We start from the raw sequence: 21,139 nt of genomic DNA, 5'->3' as shown, positions 1-21,139 counted from the left end.
AGGAATTTCACTGTTGAGCGAGAACGCCCGCCATGTTTCCGCGTGATGTGGAAGATCGAAACGATGAGGTCTCGTTTAACCTCCCGCCCACCCGCGCCGCGTCGCGCGGCTCCGAATTCAACGTGGGACCGGCGGAAATCTTCCCTCATTAATTTTAACTTATTGAACATTTCAATTGTCCAACAAATGGACAACATTTTTTTATTATTATGATTGAATTTGTGAAAAAACGAACGTGAAAAACTGTTTGCTTCGTAATTTAACAATTTAAATATTTATTGCGGCACTGGTTTCTCTTCGAAACTGTTTATAAATGCATTAATGTTTCACATATAATATGGGATGCTATTAATGCCTTTAATTAAAGCTATTTAGATATTCATTGACTGATAGAGCGAGGTATTAGTGGATATCTTTTAACTTCCTTAATGAGAAATGCTCATTTAAATAAATAATTAACAATTGCAAGAAAATATCTATTTTAATTTTTTTAAGTTTGTTAATAAAAATTAATGCGAGTTATATTCTGTACATATAATCTAGAGTAAATTATTTCAAAATGATAGAGTTTTGCAATGTCAAAAATTCAAAGTTTGTAATTGCAACTCTTACTTATCACGATTTATATAATTAATGCTTTAAAAAATACAGTAGTCTTGTTCCTACACGATGTACATTAATTGCATTATATTTTTCTTATTATTTCAATTATATTTTTTCATTATTTTTAATTTATTATTGTTATTATTAATATTATCATTATTATTAGATTACACAGATTTATTTGAATAAATATTAATAATGCCCAATAAAACGATAATTAAACGCACATTTTGAGAAATCTACAATTTTTGGGTTACAGAAAAAGTATGCCATAAAAGATATAATTAATACAATAGCTAAGTAAATATTAAAAATAATTATTGCTATTAAAACTCACCACAGAAATAAAAGAGGCTCCACTCGATGGAATCAAAAGAGGAAGGACTCCGCTCACTGAATTCACATTTTTTTTCCTAATAATCACTTTAAACGCACAAACACACAAACGCAAATTCACTCCCCGTTTTACAAATGCCTGAGCGTGGGTAGCCGAAAGTCGAGCTTAAATCAACTCAATCAACACGCGAACTTTTGATTAATCTACCGAACCGCACACTGCACAAGTTTACGACGCGATGAATCTTCTTTATCCTAACATTTCATCTTCCTCCGCCAGTTAATCTGTTCCTCATTCATGGGCAGGGTAAACAATTGTACAGCGATCCGATATCGCTGATATATTACTATAATGCGTTACGTTAATTGCACGAACGGTCTCTATCGGTAGAAACATTAATTCAGTATTTAAATTCTTCGTTGATACCGTTTACTTTTTTAAAATCTCTCAGTTTTGACTCCATAAACAATTTAATTTATTTAATTAACTAATTGTTACACATTTCAGTCCGTAACATTCCTTAGCTTCGTCAAATTAATTAACTCTTCCCTATTTCATCGTTATCTTCAACCGTATCACACTTCGATCAACGTTAACGCCGGATATTCGAATAGCGCGAACCTGTGTCTTCCGGCCCGCGTTCACCGGAAGTGAGTCCAAAGGGATGTTTCAACCCTCACAGGACCAGCAGCGGCGGATGCCGCTTCCGCGCGCATTCCGCTCGCGAACGCACGACGAGCGCGTCGAGAGACGCCACGCAGCGCGACGCCCGGATTATCGCAGACACCCGTTAACACCCTGAGGGTTGACGACGCTGCGACCGACGCGGCGAGAGGGGATGGGAGAGAGGGGAGGCACCCTTCGGACGTTGGGGCGGCACGGTAACCGGCACGACGCGACGTGTGTAACGTCACCGCGAGGTTCGCGAGACGGACTACGGCACCGGAATGGAAAGCTCCGCAAGCTCTCGCGCAACGCGACGCCAGAGCCTCCATTCTCGTCTGCCGAGCGCGCCACGGTCGATTCCACGGATTACACTTCGGGGTTGGTGCCGCGAAACCCCGCCGGCCGGACAGAGGGTTCCCTTTTGTGAAACCAGAAGCGTGATTGCATTTCCCAGGCTCGCTTAAGCTTCGCTGATATCTCGAGATATCAATTCATCACATTAATACTATTTAATATATTTTCTGTTTTAACTTGGATTATTCCAAATTAATAATTAGTCTCCCTAAAAAGCTCCTTTTAAAAATTCTAATTTTTGGAAGAAAGCATCAGAAAAGTAAAAGCACAAGAAGAAGTTTAAATGCTAACTTTTTTTAGAATCTTATTACCTTTTTAAATTTAGCGTTTTAAATATTGTTGTTAAACTTCAACATTAATTTTTAATAAATTATTTTTAATTTTATAAATAGATGTACCTAACTTGTGCAAAAGCTTCAGGAAATAATGAAGAAGAGCGACCACCTATCTTACAACTACATATTAATCAGTGTCAAAGCTCGAGCTTGTTTATATTATAATTAACGAATTAAGACTTGACTATCCTATGAAGAGTTACGTGGACTTATCGTGGCGTAAGTACATTAGAAATTCTGTCAAATGGGAAAATCGAAGGGGTCATAAAGCGTAACCCGGCCTCGCAAGCTGGAATGTCTGGAAAGCTCGAGCGTCGTCGAAGCGCGCCGCGCAGACTCGTGGGGACGCGCGAAGAAAAGGACAGTCGGTTATCGATTCAGTTCTGCCAACGGACGGGCCCTTTTGCAGTGACTTTAGGGCCGTATAGGGACTTGTCGCGGGATACGTATCGCTCCTTACAAGGCGGTAACCTGGTAGATCGATGTCCTCTCGAAGGACATGCGAGTCCAAACGCGCCGAATAAACTCGCATCGACCACAAGAGCTCGAGAGCTTTCGAGCTTTGCGCCGAGACCGCTAATTGGATTGCTCGATTACACTGTCGGGTATCCCACACACCGTCTTCTGCCCGAGATCTTGAAGCTAATTAATCTTATGCGTGAATAGCGAGCCGGTTCATTCAGGCGGAAAAAGGCTGTGGCAGAGTCACAACATTGCGAAAAAAATCTGGGCCACTGCGTAGATAAAAAATACTACTATAATATATTGCCCTATAGGTATAATACAAAATTATCTTTTATTCAAAAAAGAATTCTTGTACGAGAATTAATTCAATTCTGGATTTTTAATCAAAATTTATACATTACTGCCCTTTATCCCAAATTCTTATAATCTTAAATATATTATTATTATGTTAAATGTTTAAACATTTTTGTATGTACAAAGAAATACAATCATCCCATAAAGCGTATATTATTTATTAAAAAATGTCGCATCGGATTAACGACACGGTTGAACGTTCAAGTGGCGAAAAACTTTTTTGACACATGGAGGCTCAGGTGCATCTGCAGCGGACAATGTTGTTTACAAACGTTGACGTTGTAATTTCGGATGTCTACAATATTGCGGTTTGATGCGTTGACGCTCTGCGCACGATTCGATATTCGTAACTTGACACTTTGGTGGTTGTGAAAATTTGAAGCGACGAAACAATAAGATAATCCGAATAAGAGCTCAAATAAAAAAATTTCTGGAAATCTGAATTGAGACGAGAGAAATTGTAGGATTCAGAACTTAAACGTAAAACGGAGATATACAAATGACAAAAAATACAAGAGTTTTGTAATACAAAAATAATAAAATTTAACAATATTTTGAGATTTGAAGCTTGCAGATATTGAGAATTTTTCGAGATTTTCCTCAATCTTGGTATCTAACAATTTTAAAATGTAGCAATACAAAAAATGGTTTAATCCAAGAATTCAAAAATCGTTGAGTAGAGAATTCCAAGAATTCAATAATCTTATAAAAGGACTAGACTGTTATCAATGTTTCAAATTTAGCATATAAAAAACTAATTATTTTTTATGAATCCTTATTTTCTTTGAATCCAGTAATACAAAAATGTAATATATCGCGCGATCTGCGTTAAATAATGTAATATTCCAGAGACGATAAAGCTCATCGCTTTTAACTTTCACAAAATTATAATATTTTTTATGTGCAAGCGCGCGCGCTCGCAAACTTTTTATGCGGCATGTGACAGTTTTTCCCAATAAATTCTGATCTTGTGCAAATTTAATCAGATTCCAATGAAATTTGCGAGATAATAACCACTGTCATACGGCTAAAATGTCGAAAATCCATCAGACCCCGTAAGCTATACTGTTGAAATTCTGGTAATATCATTCCAGATTAAAATCTTTTCACATTGTTGCGAGCGTTACACCTATAATATATATATAAAAACAAATTACTGCAAACTGACTGACCAACGCCTAGCCAAAACTCCTAAACCTAGAAACATGAAATTCGAGGAGTATATTCTTTCCATGACGTAAGCACCCACTAAATTTTTAGAAATTTGACCCCTAACGGAGTGAAAAAAGGTAATATGTTTTCACGGATTTCTCACAATGTCTCTTAGGATTTATTAAGTAGTTACATACCGTAGCAAAGCTAGTGTTATATATAAACGTTCACATGCAGGCCAAATCGTGATAGAACATTCCCTCCTTATCTACGAATTTAACACTTATATTCGTCACGCTCGCAGAGCGTTACGCGTTTAGAGTAATTCAACGAGCCGAAACGAAGTAAACGGAGCAAGCTGAGTGATATACTCGTGCTTCCGCTGCTCCTTTTTCAGGGGCTCTATTGTGATCTCGCGCACAGTCGAAATTCGACGAGATATATCAGAGAATTCCATCCCTGCTGGCAGCATGCAAGAGTTTGAAACTTTTTCAACGTACAGAGGGGATCGGCGGAAAAAGTTTCCCGGCGGGACTACTAATTTCGTTAACGGCCGAGTCCTCGAGTTCTTTCGCGCGTGAATGAAATTTATTCCACCACAAAAATCCTCGAAAAGATAAAGACTTTCCGAGTGCCACTTCGCTGTACATATTATGTTGCCCTTTTCAAAAGTTTATTCGTAATAAGTTAATTATTTTCCCAATTTCATTTTGAATAAATACAAAAATATTATGCTCTTTGTGAAATCTCAAAGTTATTTTAACGACTTTGTTGAAAAGAATAAATAGTTCTGAAGGACATGAAAAAGAGATTGTTTAATGATCTTCAAAGTTTCGACCCAAAAATTCGATTTTCTAGAAAATTCGAGGAACTACTTGAAAGAGTCCAAAGGGATTTCTAAGAATCTGTAGACCTAAAAAAAACCTCGAGTTTCTAAGGATCCAATCCATTTTAGACGCGTTCAACCCGTTCTAATCCTTGAGAAGATGAATCGGCCTGCTGGGCATCCCAAAGACAGGATGCAGACGTAGCTGATGTCTAAGTGTATGAAAGAAAACGACTCACACCGTATCTCTTCCGTCCGGGCTGAGCCGTGCTCTTTGTCAGCCGGAAGGGTGGACAGCCTCTCCACCCGGCCGGGTTTCAGCAGGCGGAAATGACTGCGAACGAAATTCAATTTGCTCGGCGAGACAAGGCCGCGACGCGACGACGTTGAAGACGTTCCTTGAAGAGGGCGGTTAACCGGAAACCGTAGCTCGGTCGATGTTCTTAACGAGAACATCCAGAATGCGGCCGCGAGTAACTCTGAAGCTCGCGTAATCGGATCGCAGTGAATAATGGGAGGCTTGCGAGGCCTACGGTAAGTGATCCTTCAATAGTTTAAACCAGAACGGTGTTCTTGGCATGCAAAAGAGCGAACTTCAAAGATATTCGAATCCAAGGTCCTTCAAAAGTCCTCGAAGCAATTATTCATGTAATCTCTATTAAAGATGTATGTCAGAATTTCAAAGATAACATCACTATTGTCGTAATATTTTACTAAAATATTTATTAATATGTATATAAAACAATGTATTAGACACATAGATGTTTCTAATTCTGATAATAAAGAAATGATCCAAAATACACAAATTTTGTGTTTTATAGATTAATAATGAAATCAAAAAAGAGCTTCTGTATTTTATTTTATAAATTAATTTCTTCAAAATTAACTAATAATTCATTTAGAAATAAATAACAAACTAAAAATAAAATATGGTACTTACGCTCGGAAACAATGCTGTAATTTAATAACAATTATTTTACTAATTAATCAAAGAAAGATGGAGCGTGGAGCTGTAACAAGGTGTTGGTGTTCATATATTCTATACTTACGTATAAAGAAATAACGAATTGTAGTGTACATATCGTACATGTACATATATGCCAATTTAATAAACTGCGCGCCGCAAATTTGTCGGACTTGAAACACAGCTATCTTGGAACATTAATACTTTTCCCTTCCCCGGAATTAAATCTACACGATTTAATTGTTTAAAAAACGTAAAGAATTTATTGCGAAAAATATTACCTCAACCAGAATTTTTCGCAATAAATTCTTTATGTTTTTTAAACAATTAAAACGTGTAGATTTAATTCCGGAGAAGGGAAGGGTATTAATGTTCCAAGATAGCTGTGTTTCAAGTCCGACAAATTTGCGGCGCGCAGTTTATTAAATTGGAATATATGTATATGTACGATATGTACATTACAATTCGTTATTTCTTTATACGTAAGTATAGAATATATGAACACCAACACCTGGTTACGGCTCCACGCTTCATCTTTCTTTGATTGATTTCTAATCTTATGAGCCTTTACTATTATAATTACTTTACTATCTTAAATTTACCGAATAAAGATGGCCATTTGACTATAGAAGTGCTATCATACATCTTAAAGCATATAGATATAAGAAAGTTAACTCTTCTATTACATGAAAAAAATAATGAACTTATTTTAAAGCGTTTATGTTTTAATAACAAATATGTAATCTTCATTATTATACAATTTTGATTGTATAACTTTTAATTGTAAATGAGAGGAATAATAAGTATTGATTGCACGTGTGTTTCTCTTTTGAGGCGAAATATACGAAGATCGAGGATGCAAATGCACAATTTACATTTTGAGTAGTCGAGCAATCAACTTTATCATCACACGTCGCCGTCAAGCATGCTATAAAGGATCGTTGGGTAATTCGAAGCGACCGATGTGTCGAAAGATTTTCACTCTAACGAGACGCGAACGCAGAAGCAAAATCACATTCGCGTCTCGCAACAAGCAGCAACGCCGAATTGCGCTTCTCACGCTGCCTTTCCCACTTCTCTCGCCAAAGCGAAAATAGGATGAAAAGAAGCACAGACGAGAAGATTCGATTTACCTCGCAGATGGAAATGAGGATTCACAAAGACTGCCCAATGCGAAACAGCGAGCATTCAAGAAAAAGCTTGTTTGATAAGTTTATTTCGCTCTGGTTTCCTATAACTATAAATATATTATTTTTCTATATAAAAATTCCCGGTTAATTGCATTGGATATTCAAATTAAAAGATTTAATTTATAAATATAGATAATTTAAAGAGAGAACCGCTGATAATAAAGATCCGAGAATATATAAAACATTTTTTAGAAATTATAATTTAATTATTTTAACAATTTCACACACACACACAGAGAAATTCCGAAATTCCCAGAGACTTTGAGATTTATTTATGAACAGTTGTTAACGTGTATCGGCAATTTTATATCGCGCGTAATGCAAAAACTTTGTCTGTCGATTCATGAAAATTGATCTTTCGTAACGACATTGTAGGGCACATATACTTTTTTATTGGATTTGAGTTGCTGCAAGTTGCTATCGAGTGTCGCCGCAACGACGGACAATTTTCAACTTCGATCGCCCCCGGCGTCTGTCAAACAGGTACAAACATTAATGAAGTTATCCTTCGGAACTTTCTTAATAAAGAATTACTGAGCCTGTATTGGTACCCGGCTAATTACGTTGGAAAACATCATCTCATCAGTCGCAATACGTAATCCGGTGAAAATTCGTAAAAATGTTTTAAACAATTAATTTATTAACAATTGTACTGTTTGATATATTGATTTGAAAAAAAGCTTTAATTTCTTTAATTTATATGATGTGAAAAGAGCTGAATAAATTCGTTTAATGAAAAAAAGGGACGATGGGAAAAGTGAAGCCATTTGATAAAAAAAACTTGATAAACATCATCCGGCAGCTATCAGACCTCGTATCAGACATATATGGCGCATCACAGACATTGAATTGTTTTCTCGTGGATCAGAGAGCTATTTCGAGGTGAGATTAAGCTTCCATTTAAAGATGTTTTCTTTAGATTCTGTCTCTCGTTTGTGCCCTGCTCAAGAATTTTCTCAACCATCTCCTCGGACGTTTGAATGTTCCTTTTCTTATACCTTTGCAATCTTAGATCTTTGAGTTCCTGAAACCTGCAGGAGTTTTTTAACCGAAGAATTTTTATTTATTTCTCGGGGGAGGGAGAGAGAAAAGAGGGGATATCTTGTATCCTGAGATTCTTTAATCCTTTTAAATTGTACAGATATTGTTCTTGGAGACTTTGCTTTTAAAATCCTTGGAAATTGAAAATCCGCGGACCCAATAGAGATTACAAATCTCGCCAATGGAAACTTTTACAACTGCGGACGGCTGTGCGGTCTCTTCGATTACTGTCATTTCCACCGAATGTACCATTGTCGTTTATTTCCCGCACCCAGCTTAAAACTGAAAGAGGGATCGTTTATAGAATTATATGCGATGTTTATTTGTAATCATACCGCTCTTAATTGATATTGCTTGCATAAATAACACAAAACTGTATTTGAGAAAGCAGATCGTCATTTGAACAATTTTTTAATAGGAATTAAACTATTAACATGAACTAATCAAGATTGTCCGAACACGCGAGAAAAGTAAATCGTGATTAATCATACGTTATTTTAAAAATTTAAAACAATTGTCTGTTATTTAAAAATTATTAAAACTGTAATATTTTTTTTAAATGTCATTGCACATGCATTGTAATTGAAGAGAAGTTACTTAGGGACACGTCGTGTATTCATTTCAAAATCTAATTAATCTGACATCTCACGTTCAGTAGCCAACTCTCAAGCAGCACAATGTATTCTAACTGCCAAGTAGCTGGTATTGTCTCGGAAACAATGGCCACTAGTGGAAATAGACGGACCGACCTTGTCTACGGGGGCAGGCAGCGCCCGTGCAAATTTATTAATTGGTTCAGAACGGAGAAGACGAAATTATGTATCTACTACACTAGTCCCTCCGACGCCGCGCCGTCCGAGAGGCATAGTAATGAGGTTGCCGCACAGGTTCGTGCTTAATCGCTGATTATCGTGTGATAATTAGACGCGCGTGCCGCAGATAATCACGATACGAAAATCACCCCACTCATCGACGCGCTGATTGCAAACTTACGTAGCGTAACTGTAAACGTACCTCAAGCCATTATAATTTATCTTAATTTTAATTTACGGTATAAGCAATTGTTTTTATTATAAACATTGTTTTTTAATTATTACCTTAAATTTTAACCGTATCAGTAACTTTATTTTACTTGACTTTAATAAAAATTTTGTTTAATTATCAAAGTACGTTATTTAGAATTATTATTTAAAAATATCAATAAAAAATATTATAATATTTATATATAATAACATTTTTTATATTCATATTTTTTCGAAAACTAGGTTTATTACAGATTTTTTTACCAATGTTCTAGTTACTGATTAAAAATTTTTAAATCGTTAGTTTTCAACAACATAATTTTTATATTACAGATATACAGAAAAAAAACTTGTTTAGTTGGCAAAGATCTAAAAGATGAAAAATGAAGCTCGTCATTCATCGTCGCGATTATCGTGATTCCACAGAAATCGGAATTTAGCCTCGGGGGGAGCATCATCTCTAGAAGACATCAGGATCTCTGGCTTTTGTTCCCTCCGTTACTTCTGATAGTATATCATTCTGACAATGGGTCACGCAGTGTCACGCACCTGTCATGGCGAGTACAAGGCCTTCCCCGTTCGTCGTGCGCGCTTACTGGTTACGCGCTGTCGTGCATAAGGTATATAGAGAGGGCAACACCGGGCATCTAAACGTTAACTTAGCGATGCATACCCGAAATCCGAGGATACGACCGAGTTATCGCTGTCAGATTGTCTTGCAGTTCAGCGCGCTAAACTGATGAGCCTCACTCGCATACGAGCCATGAAATTCCGAATACGTAATTCTGTCGAGAGTAATTTACGAAGAATTTGCGGCATATGCGGGAGATCGAACTCCGGCCGAAATTACGCCGGAGTTAAACCTCGAAAGTAGCGAAATCCGTCACAGGACAGCGAAATAATAAATGAATAATAATTACTCACACCTTACGATTGCTCCGCCGCGCCGGCGCCGTCGCCCGATGCTTCCCAAGCCTCCTCCTCCTCTCCTTAATTCTCCTCCGTTGATCCGTTGTCACATCTTCGTCGGCGGCCTCACTCACGACATTCACGAGCGTCGAGCGAAAATCAACGATTATCGTCGCGCGATACTTTGCACGGCACTCCCCGTATTAATCTCGCGACGCAGCGCGTACTTTGCTACACGGCAACGAAAAAATTACGACGGAGACGCTACGAACGAAACTATACAATCCGCTTGACGCTCATGTGACGTTTTGCAGGTAGACACTAACATGGCGGGGACAATTTCGTAAATCGCGCGGCCAACTTCACTCGCCAGAAGCAATCGTCGCGAGGACGCTATACTCTTGCCGCTTGTGACGCGATTTTGGTTAACCGCAATTAAATCGTCAATTTATGAACACTGTGTCTATATCCCCTACGATCACATATCAAAACACGATTAAATACAAAGTTAAACATTAATAAAACTGTGATCGCTAATTAAACACGTCGCGGTGTCACTCGATTTAGGGTCCGCTATATCTTTCATTCGTGCTCCGAAAACGACGGCAACTTTATTCTGAAGTCGCGCCGGTCGCGCGACACGAGACGAGACACGACGCGAGAGTCGCGAGTCAAGTTAAAGCCCCTTGCACAATGCTAGGCGATACCGATAGCAAAATAGCAATAGACAAAATTTTCAACCTATCGGAAACTGTGTCATCCGAAAGGCTGTTATTTTATGTGTCGTACGATAAGCTTTGTCAGGCGTACTGATTGGCTACAGGATAAAGGATTTCTAGAAACTCGAGAACTTCTCTATCCTGCAGCCAATTAACATGCTTGAAAATCTTGTCGTACGATACATGAAATATCAATCAAAGAATTAATGTAATCGAATGCGGTACCTATACCTCAGTATCCGTATAAATTCCACGAAGTGTATTAAATAAACATTCAATATATCACAGTTTTCCATAATCTATACCGCCGATTCGTTAGTTATAAGCCTTGTGTCCACGATGCTAGAACTGCGTCCGAGTTTTGGTTTAAGCCAATCAACTAGCAGCTCTTACAGAAAAGTAGCATTGTAGAACGGAGTCGCGCCGCCGCGCTGCGGCAACACGAACAGTAGGGAAAGAGAGGGGCAAGGTGACTATAAGGCGCGATGCGCGTTCGCCTTGCCATGTCTAGTCATCTTACCCCCACTCCGCCCCTACCGCTCGGCGCTCATGTTGACGAGAAGCCGCGAGCGCGGTACGTCGCGCGCGCGCGTCCTTATTCTACCACATTATTGTTCTGCAATTCTAGGATCACAGCGCGGACTGTGGAGTAATACACGTATCGTCGGACTCCGGTGGTTGAGATTACGAACATGATATATCGAATGGTCATACACGTGTTAATACACGTGCCTTGCGGATTTATACGGATACTGATCGAGGTATATCGCATTCGATTACATTCTTTCGGACGATCGGTCTCGCTTATCTCAACCGTCAACTTGACTCGCATCGGATAAAGAGTATACGAGTGCACCCTAAATTGAGTGACGCCGCGACGTGTTTAATTATCGCTCACGGTCTCTGTTAACATCGTACGTTTAAGCGTCCTCGCGACGGTTGCTCCTGGCGAGTTGGCCGTGCAATTTACGAAATACGAAATTCTCTCCGCCATGTCACTCACTCGTCGCGTCTACCTGCGGGACTACGACCGTCGTATATCGCTACGCCATGTTACGTGCGGCGGCCGCGATTGTTTTTCGTAAGCATTTTAAAATCAGATATCTAATGACTTTAAAAATTTGACGGACGCGATATAATTATTAACTTCAAGTATTGATTATCTTGAACCCTACTCTAATGTAAAAATATTTGTGTTTCAGATCAACGCAGAGTTCCAACTCCGCTGTTGCGCATGAGTCGGTGAGTTATTTTTTTTTATTTTAATTCAATGGCAATGGATTTGTAAAAATTATGGTACACATATAGTATAAATAAAATGTATGTATGAGAAAAAATATATCATAAAAGAATCACGGACAGTCTTTCTAACAATTATTAGACATCATATTAAAATTTTTATTTAAAATGGTAATAAATATATATAGCGGTAAAGTGTTCTGTAAAGTAAAATATTACTTAATCTCATAAAATATGTTTATTGAATATATTATTTATTCTGTAATAACCTACAGTTATTATAAAAAAAATTAAAATATTAAATATTAAGAATATATTTAAAAAATATATTACAAATTAACTATTATATTATAAAGATCATAATCTATTGCCTTGAAATGAATAGATTCTCTCTCTGGAGCCTATAGAAAATATTTTTATAATTTATAATCCTCTGCCGACTTTTTTTCGCTCCTTGAACTCTGATCAGGCTGTCGCTTTTGAACGGATCGAATGACGTAGAACAAGATGAAACGAAAACACGAGAAAAGTAGGGTGAAAGAGATGAACGACAGGCGATAGAGAGACAGACTGATTGCGGGAAGGGTAGAAGTGGGTTCACCGTGAAAATGGCCTCTTCCTTTCCGCACGGCGACGTTAGAGAGGAGAATCCCATTATCGGGCGAACTTTGAAAATCAATTCGATCCATCGGTATAATATAAGTGAGAACTCGCCGACCATTTTAGCCTGCCGTTCCCCCGCTACATCTGGAGCGACTTATAGACCCGCTTCACTTAATAACAAAGTTTGCGAGACACATGTAACATCGCGGGATACATGGCGTTTATGTAAAAAAAAAAGGAAGGAAAGATGAATCGGTGATAGGATGTATTCTCTCATTTCGAGTTTTCTGTTGGAAAAGTACGAAAAACGTTTATTTTCATCGTATAAAGTTATGGGCGTACAAAAGAGCAAATGCCTTGAAAATTATTAACATCTAACTCATGACGTCTAACCGGTTTAAAAACGCTCGCGAAAGCGATTTATATGTCTTGTCGACATATAATATAGCTCGTTTCACTAGTCTAAATCTTAAAAATATCGTCACTCTATTCAAAGTATCATAAATATTCACAGCATTATTATTTACATGATATACAATTAGATTATGTGTGTGTCTGTCGCGTAATTCTAATTATAGTCATAGAAAAGTAGCATGATGCAATTAATAATAATAAAGATAGTTATAATAACATGCATTATTGCAACGTCTATATCTAGAATAGTAATAAATAATGTACCGTTAATCCTAAAGAGACTAATCCTGTGATTTGACGAGTTCAGCATCATATAAATAAAGAAAGATTCAAAAAAGAGACCGCGCGATTTAAATAGAGTTTGAACGTAAAGAGAAAATAGCGCTCTGTTAATTTCGTTGCTATTATGAGCACGCATACACTTGCGAATGTATCGCGGAAGAGATTGGGCGCCATCAGGACTGTATATCGACACTTGGCCGGAATGATAGAGACCCATCTGCGTTCCATCTACGCGTCGTTCGCGAAATAGAGGACGGGATATATAACGCGTGGCGCTCTCGAATTGGCTGCCGCCAATTATTTCTTGTTCGCCGGCTTCCGTTTGATCGTACCGGTATTCGAGTTACTGGAATTCCCGTTGCTCGCGGACGACGAGTCCGTGCTCGGGGTCTTCTCGCTCTTTGGCGTCATCGTTGCTGTTGTCCCTGGCATAGGTATGCCCGACTTGGCGTCGGATGTCGATGGCGCGTTTGTGATTTTACTGGCTGCCTCCGTTCTCGGGGCGATTTCTGTCCTCTCTACGTACGACGGCTTTTCAATACCAGGCTCCTCCCGCCTGCGTGAGAACGACGGTATCCTCGTGACCCTCGGCTTCTCCCTCAGGGACGGCTTTTCCCTTTGCTCCAGCGCAGCTCTATCTCGCTCGCTGTTCTGACAATTCTGCTGTTCCGGCGACGGTATGGCTGACACCTTCGGTATATTCCTTTGATCCCTGCTCCTCGGTAGAGTCGCCGTCGGCTTTATGATGATCTTCGGGTGTTTGAGACCGCCCGCCGGGGCGCAATTCCTCGGCTCCCGCGCCGTAATGATTATCCGCGGCTCCCTCCTTTCCGTTTCTCGCGAAATCACCAAACCGCCTGCGCCGGAAGTATTTGTACCTTCCGATAATCCCGCATTTCGCGCCGGATCAATCGTTCTCGGCGGTTCGTGATCGATCTTATCGTCGGGACGCGCCGTTGGACTCGGCTGTCGGTTGATTTGACACGGATTAACCGTTCTCGGCGTGATCACGATCTTCGGTTCCGTCGTTGGCGTCGCGACGCCAATGGCGCTTCGCTCGTCCCTGCTGCTGATCACGATTTGCGGTTCCGACGCGGTCGACGTCATTATAGCTGACGACTCGCCCGCTGCCGCCGGTTTGTACCAATTTGGGTTGCCCACGTCCAAAAGTCCGGAAGACTTGCCGATATCGTCGTCGACGCTCTGCGAGGTCGGCGAGAAGGGATATTGACTCCCGTGTAGCGGGCACTTTGGATTAGCATAAATAGCGTCGACACTTCCGCCCGCCTGGACACCTCTATTTCCTTCCAAGGAATCGATTATGTTCGGATCGGAGTTATTTCGCCCGGAGTCCGGCCTTTTTAGCAACGGACCCACGTGCAGGTTCGTAGTGATCGGCTCATTTTCGATCTGGCTTTCGTTTTCCTCGGCGAAGAAACTGCTCTTCTCCAAGCTCTTGGAGGTTCGAAATATTCTCGGCGGCGGTAACGGCGGTTGATTCGAGAACAAGTTCACGCGATTACCGTTCTTGTAGTCTTGCAACGAATTCGCGTACTGTTTCGGCACAAAGAGGCTGCTCGGCGCCGGAAGCGATCGCCTCTTCTCGATATCCGGCAGCACTTTGGGATAGTTTCGACGTTTTATCGTCTTCAAGGCCTCCTCGGGACTGATGCACTCTCTCTCCGCGGCGGGTTCTCGACACGTGACATTCACGTCATTCGTGCCGAAGGTCGTCAAGATCGGTCCGGTCTTTACGTAGATCTCCTCGTCGTGCGGATTCTCGTATCTCGATTGTTCGGGCAACGCGGGCGCTTCCGCGTTTATTCCCAGACCAGGACGGGGCAAGCGAGACTTCAATTTCGGGTTAATCTTGGCGTACAGGCTGCTCGCGCTACCCGAATCCGACGTCTCGTGAATCCTCGGAGTGGAGAAATTCGGCTTCATTGTTTTCAAAACGTTTTCCATCGGCAGAGGATCGCTCCTGGAGTGATGGTGCTCTATGACGACCACTTCGGGGGTCATCAACTGTTGCGCGCTCGGCTCGTATTCATTTGTCGTTTCGATACTCTTCGTTAATTCGATCGGCACTTGATTCAGAATGGACTCTGTTCTGGTCGCCGGAGTGGCGTCAATGGCCACGGAAATTTTGGGCAATTTCGACTTTTTTCCCGGGCGCACTACCAACGCCGGACTCTCGTCGTATATCGGCTCGTCCTTTCTTTCCTTCAACGCTTCTTCTTCTATACGTTGCTTCTCCTCTTGCTGCTGTTTACTCAGCTTCTCCTGATGCTCCTTCTGCAATGTTTCTCGCGTTTTACGTAAGAACCTCGGCGAACATCTATACAAACAAAAGAAAACTGAAGGATAAAACTTCGATCGAATTCACGAACATTTTTTAAAAAGATTTTCTACACAAACCAGGAAAATAAATACGTTAAGAGACAATCTTCAAAAATTTTATATTGTTTTTACAATAATTATTAATTATAAAGTTTAATTACAAAGTTGTTTTAATTTAAGTTATTCAAAAATTATATATTATTTTCATAATTTTATTAATGATTATAACCAAAAGTTGCTCGAGGATATTGATCAGCATCATCATGTAAAATATTTAAATGTTAAACAATAATTTTGTTGAAAGAAGCAATTACCATGCAATTTACTATAACAACATATGTTTTTGTAAACTCTACGTAAAATGCAACGTTAGTACCGTTAATGTTACTAATTGTTATAACTGCAGACCAGTTATTGCGTCCAATTATTGGAGGAAGTTATTGATCATAGGAAACCATTTTACGTATTACGCGAATGAAAGGTACGTATTAATTTTGCGATTTTGGTAACAACATGTAATAACAGCGGTTGTACTTTCACATCCCGAAGCTAATTAATTACTTTTAATCTCGTATGTACGTTATGCCAACAGGCAAAAAGGTACTTTGCTCCAAACACATTTATTTAACAATATACTACATTTGTTCATTTTATATACAGTGTTTTATAATGCAGGGTTTGTAATTAAACATATTTCAGATATATAATTTTACGATACGTCATATGTTACAGCTACATTACCAGCAAACAATGTTGCATATTGTAGTGGATATTACGATACAGCCCAAAAATAAAAAAGGAATTTTCTCTTTTTCAGGAATTCAAAATATTACAAATGGAATTATCTTATAAAATATTTATCACGCAATTTGTACACGTTACAAATTTTACAACAATTTTTTTTTATTATTGTATCTGCGTAACATTTTTTTTATTATATTTTTTTCTATTATTATTATTTTTTTAAATTTAGCACGGCAACAACTAAAAACAATATTGTCATTTGCAAACCAGATGCCGCTTGTTAAATAAACGAGGTAGGATAAGTCGAGCTGTAAGTCGAGTTCAATTAACTTTGTAGACCAGCATTTGCCAAGCGTTTTTCCACGAGTCAATACATCTAACGAAATATTCGAGTAGAGCGAAAGAGAGAAAGGGGACTGAATTCTCTGATTTGAGTGATACGGGCCACGTCTCAAAGCAGCCCACTCTTTAAGCGGAACCCTCTAATTGGATTACTGGGTCGCGCAACCCCTTACCGCGATCGACGAATTTGCGAGGGTAAGCGTTTTACGAGTATCTTCAGCTCTCTTCGCAATTAGGAAAGACGTACAAATCGAGTTCAAAACGTTAACTGCTACGAGAGCATCGCGTGGCGTACAATAGAGTGGCGTTGAAATGGCGAGTAATTTAATAAAAATCTATAAATTAGTTTAAATTGTTTTCTTAACTTAAACCAAAATACGCAAATTACATTAAATTCCATTTTATTTAAATATAATTCTCCAAATGGCATTTCTTTTAAAGTAGGTATCACAAGCAGAAATCTTTTAAAGAAATCCTCGAATAATTAATTTAATAAAACAAAGCTAAAATTCAAAAGGTCCGAGCGCTTATTTTAATTCATAAATAAATCAAATTATATTTTAAACTTTAATCTTTACAACAACTGTTTGTATTTGATTAATTATAATTAATCCAATTTAAAAAAAAAACAAAAGTATTTATACTGAAATGGAAATACAACATTCATAACTATTTGCAATAAAATGTTATTCACAATTTTATTTTATTATATTCAAGAGCAAGAGAGGAATGTTAAAGATTAATTATGCAAAACATTGTTCCGAGATTCACTGACCTGTGCACAATCTCCTGCTGAATCCATTCTCTAACCTTGATATGGGTGTCGATGGTGGAGCTGGAATTCTGCCTCGATAGCTTCGATCTGCGCCCGAAGTTGGAGTTGTTGTCGTATGCCTTGTCGTTCTTTATCACGTCGTTCAAATCCGGCTTGCTGTCGCTTTTGTAGCCTATCTGGCCGTAATGGTTCTCGTGTTTATCAGTCTTTGACCTCTTGACAGAATCGTTTTTCTTCTCGCTGCCACGTCTCTTCAACGATTTCTCTTTCCCCTTTATATTCTGCTTCTTATAATAGATGTATAGGAAGGCGGTGAAGTTTATCAGTATAAACACCACGAAGAAGACAATCACCATCATCATCGCCGACGAGGTTCTTAACGTGCTCGGCTCTATCGTCGAGCCCTCCCCGGCGCTCCCACCCGTTGTAACTGCAGTTGAAAGTGGCGTCTTCTCTGTGCTGCTGGACGTATACCTGCTGGAAAAATATCTTACACAACCCGCAACTCTCGAAAGGCATGAAAAAAAGTATAAATATTAATTCTGTATACTTCAAATATACGAAATCAAACAAATTTCTTAAATTCAAATTTTTTATAAAATTATTTTTTTTTTCCAAAATAAATTTACAAATAAAATTAATTTCAGAAAGATCATCCAAATAAAGATGTGCATTTGACAATGAAGCGATGGAGAATTTCAAATGCATGAAATTAATTATTACTGACCCAGTATCGTAGCTCTCGTACTTCCGATTGGCAGTACGGTTGGCATACTTGCCAATCCCGTCGGCAAAGTCAAGAATCTGCGGTCGCGGTCCTCTCGGTCGTGTCGGGCCCGAAATGTCTTTATTCGGGTGCCTGAGCAGATTGGGCAGGTCCTCATTCCAGAACTGCATCTCCACCGAGCGGTAGTGCGCACCTATGTTAGGCGGTATGGCTGCGTGCGAGAGAGAATATTACGTAACATATGCCAAATAAGTCGTAGAAAATAGAATTCTCAATCAAACGTGGGAGATTTTTATTTTATCGTTATTATTTCGACCACGTGACGAAAAATAAAGAGAGAGAGAGATTAATTCCATTAATTCCAGAGATTCATTTCAGACACATTAATTCGAAACCTTCAATAATATTTTGTTACATTTTTGTTAGCGCTTGGATGCTTCGAGACTTACTTAGATTGAAATACGTCTGATTGACAGGATCATATTCCGGCCACTCGATCTCATACTGACCCCATTCCTTGAACACGTTAGTGAGATAGGAATATCGCTTCGCGCTGTTGGGACTCCTGGGGGGATTCGAATAATTTCTTTGATAAATAATCGCGAATGATTAATGTATAGCGGCGCGGTAGAAAACGCTACCAATAACTTTTGTTAAACCGCACAGAGAGTGGCTTGGGATTAATACCGTCAGGAAATTGGAGTGATATAGGAGAAGAAGATATTGGATAATCCGGAATAGTCCATGGGGATACTCTCGATACCTGTTTTCTTTCTGTTATTGTAAAGATATCGCGCAGTTAAATCCCATATAGAATTCAATTTCATAAAACTTCAAGTTTTCAGAACGCTTTTTAGAGTTATACGAAAAGTTCAGCACGCGCGCGTTTTGCAAATTAAATCTAAAAAACTCGTAAAATCTAAATTTCTTTATTGAATCGTGAAATTCCATAGACTCTTGTATAGGTATTTAAAATACCGAATCGTAACATAGCAGTCCAGCAGATTACCCGGCGGGCCATCGACTTTTAAAAATCTCTATCAATTTTAAAGATACAGTCCGCACGCGCGCACAAGGATATGGTTTCGGCATCGCGAGGAAATGATTTTTTAATGACGGGTTGACTGAACGCGACGTATCCGATCGATCATGCGCGACGGCAGCGTGGTTCATACAACGTGGAACAAAAAAAAAGTGCAAACCGTCAACGTTTTTCCGCCATTCGTTATCACGGACTACGGTGCTCCAGGACAGATGCCGCGCGTCGTTTATTATGGCAAAGAAACACGCCCTTATGGGGCACGAGATACGGTAACGCATGAAATATCGATCAGCTGTGCGGCGTTTACACAAACGCATAGCGTTTCCCCGTTAAATTCAAATACCATTGTTTTGCTTAATTGCGCTGACCTAGTTCTCACTGAGTTCTGTCACTATCGTAATGCATGGGTATGCGTTCTAGTCGAGCCATATGTTCAAAGTGTCTGACAAAAAATAGCGTGGGTTGTGATGCAAAATATAGTTCTACAGATGTACCTATCCCGCAAGAAACGAATTACCGCAAAGAAAGAAATAAAATGCCGTATGTACGAATGTTAAAGTAGCATACAATTAAAATGTAAAACAATTATTTTTAATTGATATTTTAATACGTAATTTACTATTTCAGTATATTCCTCGTGATACAGATTTCGGATATAACATCAAATTTTCGCATCATGATTTGTTTTATTCTTTTAACTGTAATAAGACATAAATAAATTGATATAATAAATGTTAATTGTAACACTTAACAGATTCGATATTCTATAATTCAAGATTTTAAACTTTTAACGTAATTAAAAATTCGACGTCTCGCAATTGCGAATAAATTTTTAATACAATTAGAAATGCAGTATTTTCCCATTAAACAAAGCGGCTTTATACAGCGAGAATATTGGGCTTGTTCAACCAAATAAAGCGGAATGTTTTGTTGAATAAAACGAAATATCGAAATAATTCGGAACTGTGGGATAATCTGCTTTCATCGCGCAAATTAAAACGGGCCGTTTCGCCGGATCGTTAATTCGACAGTATCGAGCATCAGCATAACAAGCGTCAAATTGCGCAGAGCGCGATACAGAAGCGTAACCCGAACATGCGTATAATGCATGTATATTTGTGGTATACAAACCGAAAGATAACAGAATCGGTGACTTACTTTGGCGACAATTTGAAAGAGATTATTCCGCAGTTTTTATAAATTACGGTTTCCATGCGTATTTACAGTAAGAAATGAAATTATGTCGCAATCGGAAATTGCGTTTCCATTGTAGTTTTTCCGACATTACTTTGTTTACTTATTTTGTTAACGTTGTAATTCAGCATTTGGAATAACAATGCCTGCCTTTGTCTGAAATTAAAAGCATCACGATATGTCGCTTCTGAAAGGTATATTAAATTTGTTTATACCTAAAACCGCGTTTGTAACATAATACTATATACCAAAGCTGTAATTTTTTAATTAATTTCAAACGCATTGTAAAACTTGTAATCTATTTTTAATTTACGTATGTTCTTCAAATAATCTATTATTTTAATAAAATATATATTTTAACTTTAATTTATTTTTTATAAATGAACATTTCGTATTTTTAAAAATTCCATTTCTGCAAATTTATCTGCTTTTTAATTTATAACATTCTGCAAATCGTTTTAAATCGTTTATTTTTGAATTGAGATGTGCTTATAAACTTC

At 38.6% G+C, this 21,139-nt stretch overlaps 2 protein-coding genes across 5 annotated transcripts in view; both read right to left on the bottom strand.

Annotated features, from left to right (window-relative positions):
• The window catches only part of Nlg-4 (neuroligin 4), a 232,164-nt gene extending 230,292 nt beyond the window's left edge, over positions 1 to 1,872 (bottom strand). For both annotated transcript variants that reach the window (XM_071794143.1, XM_071794146.1), the window contains exon 1: positions 941 to 1,872. The gene's annotated coding sequence lies outside the window, so the exon portion shown is untranslated. The remainder of the gene's footprint in view (positions 1 to 940) is intronic.
• Positions 1,873 to 13,050: 11,178 nt separating this feature from the next.
• LOC139821838 (uncharacterized) overlaps positions 13,051 to 21,139 on the bottom strand; it is a 53,346-nt gene continuing 45,257 nt past the window's right edge. For 2 of the 3 annotated variants that reach the window (XM_071793195.1, XM_071793194.1), the window contains 4 exons: positions 18,853 to 18,968; positions 18,404 to 18,614; positions 17,677 to 18,153; positions 13,051 to 15,813 (listed from right to left, as the gene is read on the bottom strand). In XM_071793195.1, the coding sequence (XP_071649296.1) occupies positions 13,773 to 15,813; positions 17,677 to 18,153; positions 18,404 to 18,614; positions 18,853 to 18,968 (2,845 nt within the window). In that variant the 3' untranslated portion in view covers positions 13,051 to 13,772. The remainder of the gene's footprint in view (positions 15,814 to 17,676; positions 18,154 to 18,403; positions 18,615 to 18,852; positions 18,969 to 21,139) is intronic. The other variant, XM_071793196.1, reaches the window with a different exon arrangement.

Source organism: Temnothorax longispinosus, chromosome 11 (genome assembly GCF_030848805.1).
Source record: "Temnothorax longispinosus isolate EJ_2023e chromosome 11, Tlon_JGU_v1, whole genome shotgun sequence".
NCBI lineage: Eukaryota > Metazoa > Arthropoda > Insecta > Hymenoptera > Formicidae > Temnothorax > Temnothorax longispinosus.
The sequence above is the reverse complement of the archived record's forward strand: the minus strand, read 5'-3'. Positions and strand labels throughout refer to the sequence as shown.